This window comes from Sciurus carolinensis, chromosome 5 (genome assembly GCF_902686445.1).
Source record: "Sciurus carolinensis chromosome 5, mSciCar1.2, whole genome shotgun sequence".
NCBI classification, from domain to species: domain Eukaryota; kingdom Metazoa; phylum Chordata; class Mammalia; order Rodentia; family Sciuridae; genus Sciurus; species Sciurus carolinensis.
In genome coordinates, this window is record NC_062217.1 from 168,528,541 (window position 1) to 168,530,712 (window position 2,172).

Consider the following 2,172-nt stretch of genomic DNA (forward strand, 5'->3'; position numbering starts at 1 on the left):
TATACAAAAACAAGACAACCTGAAGCTAAATGGATGCCCACCGCAGTGTCAACAGGTCCAGCCTCACAGTGCACGCCCTGAGCCATGGCCCCTCCAAAAGGCACCTTCCCCCACAGCCTCAACGCCAGCAGGGAGCGTCAAGAGTTTTTCTTGGTTGTTTTGTTCTTTTTACAGACTATAGATATGTACAGTCAATGACTGAGGATTTCTAGCCAATAACCATATAGTTAACACTACCTTACAAATTAAAAAAAAATGCCAGAAACATCTTCAAATGCCTTGTTACACCAACAGCAAAGTGCACAGAGTGAGGAGAACACGAGAGTGCCTTTTCATTTTAAAAATGTTTGGAAATATGTACAACTTTGATACAGTTTCAGGGTGCTCTGGACACCCAGGGCCACTTCATGTAAACCACTGACAATTTCTAGAGCACTTTGAGAGACTACAATATGATCGTGATCAAATTCTGTAACTGAACCTAATGAGAGAAACAGACACATCTAAAATGAGATGTGTCAATCACGGCGCTCCCCTACTCTAAGGTATTCACAAGGAGACGGATAAAGTTTTTTATTCATCCTCCTCCTCCTCCTCCTCCTCTTCCTCCTCCTCCTCCTCCTCCTCTTCCTCCTCCTCCTCCTCTTCTTCATCTTCCTCCTCCACTTTTTTCCGGGCAACTTTAGCAGGACCCTTTGTGCCATCAAACTTTCCTTTAGACTTATAGTCAGCAACATCCTTCTCATATTTCTCCTTCAGCTTTGCAGCCTTAGTGATGTATGGCTGCTTTTCACTGTCACTTAAGTTATTCCACATCTCGCCCAGCTTTTTGGCCACATCTCCAATGGAGATACCAGGATTTGTGGACTTGATCTTGGGGCAGAATTCTGAACAGAACAGGAAGAATCCAGACGGGGGTCTTTTGGGGGCATTAGGGTCCTTTTTCTTCTTGCCTCCCTTAGCTGGTCCATAAACCTTAATTTCCCAATCATAGCGCACTTTATCCGCCTTTGCCATTTCATCAAATTTAGATTTCTCCTTCCCAGACGTTGTCTTCCACCTCTCAGAGTACTTCTTGGAAAATTCTGCAAAATTGACAGGGACTTCTGGATTTTTCTTCTTGTGTTCTTCCCTGCAAGTCTGCACAAAGAAGGCATAAGCAGACATCTTGCCCTTTGGTTTCTTGGGGTCACCTTTAGCCATCCTGACTGTATTGTTCACTAGTCTGGACAGCGCAGGGCATGACGCATGGCTCAGAGCTCCCCAGCCTCGCGCTAGCTGCCTCCACGAGAGCCACCCCCTGCCTGTTTTTGAGCCATGTTCTCTGCTGGGTCTGTTGATGCAGACTCTTGCCTGGGGGACCCTGGTTATGGACATTTGTTAGAGGCCTCCTGAACATCTATTATCCCCTCTCTCCCCACCAGTCTAATTCCTTGGAGGATTCTGTGGTTCAGAAGTTGATGGCACCTCAGTTTCTGGGGGTAGAAACTGCAAACTGGGTTAAGCCTGGCAGTACATTCCATACCCCTGGTGAGGGGAACTCGCTCATGCTGGGCATAGATCTGAACCAGTACAAATGGAAGGGAGCTCAGACCTAGTACTAGTCAGAGATCTTCTTTCTTTGAAGAAAGTTGCAGTTCTGGGAACCAGCCTTAAGGTAAAGATGACACTGAGGAAGCTGAACAAAGAAATGGAAGGAAGATGGGTCCCTGAAGACATGGCTGCCTTGAAGCCAGAGGTTACTTTTGGACTTTCCAATTTCCTCTATTGCATGAGTTAGCTATTGTGTTACTTGAAACCAGGAGCATTTTGACCTGCTCACTTCTCTTCCCAGTCGGTGCTTTTAGAGTGTTGTTTTCAACCCTTCTCTTCTCACTTCAGTACTTGCCCTGAGCACCGTGGTTTTCTAAACACATATGCATGTGTCTTAGTCTGTTTTGTGCTAGTAAAACAGAATATTACAAATGGGGCAATTTATAATTTATTGAAAATTTATTTTTCATAATTCTCGAGGCTGGAATGTGGAAGATCAAGGTGCTGACATCTGGTGAGGGCTTTCTCGCTGTGTCCTCACATGGTGGAAGACAGAAGGGCAACTTCTCCAGTCCGGCCTCTTCATATGGACATCTCATCCATTACCGAGGGGAGAGGCCCTCAGGGCCTCATCACCTC

General features: G+C 45.9%; 1 protein-coding gene across 1 annotated transcript; it reads right to left on the reverse strand.

Annotated features, from left to right (window-relative positions):
* Window positions 1-236: 236 nt before the first annotated feature.
* On the reverse strand, window positions 237-1,203 carry LOC124985394 (high mobility group protein B3-like). The gene has a single exon (XM_047554076.1). It carries the CDS (start codon window positions 1,201-1,203, stop codon window positions 574-576), a length of 630 nt encoding a protein of 209 aa, XP_047410032.1. The 3' UTR covers window positions 237-573.
* Window positions 1,204-2,172: the final 969 nt, after the last annotated feature.

Excerpts from the sequence above, each read along its gene's own strand:
- LOC124985394 (XM_047554076.1), bottom strand. The coding sequence starts at position 1,203 with ATGGCTAAAGGTGACCCCAAGAAACCAAAGGGCAAGATGTCTGCTTAT.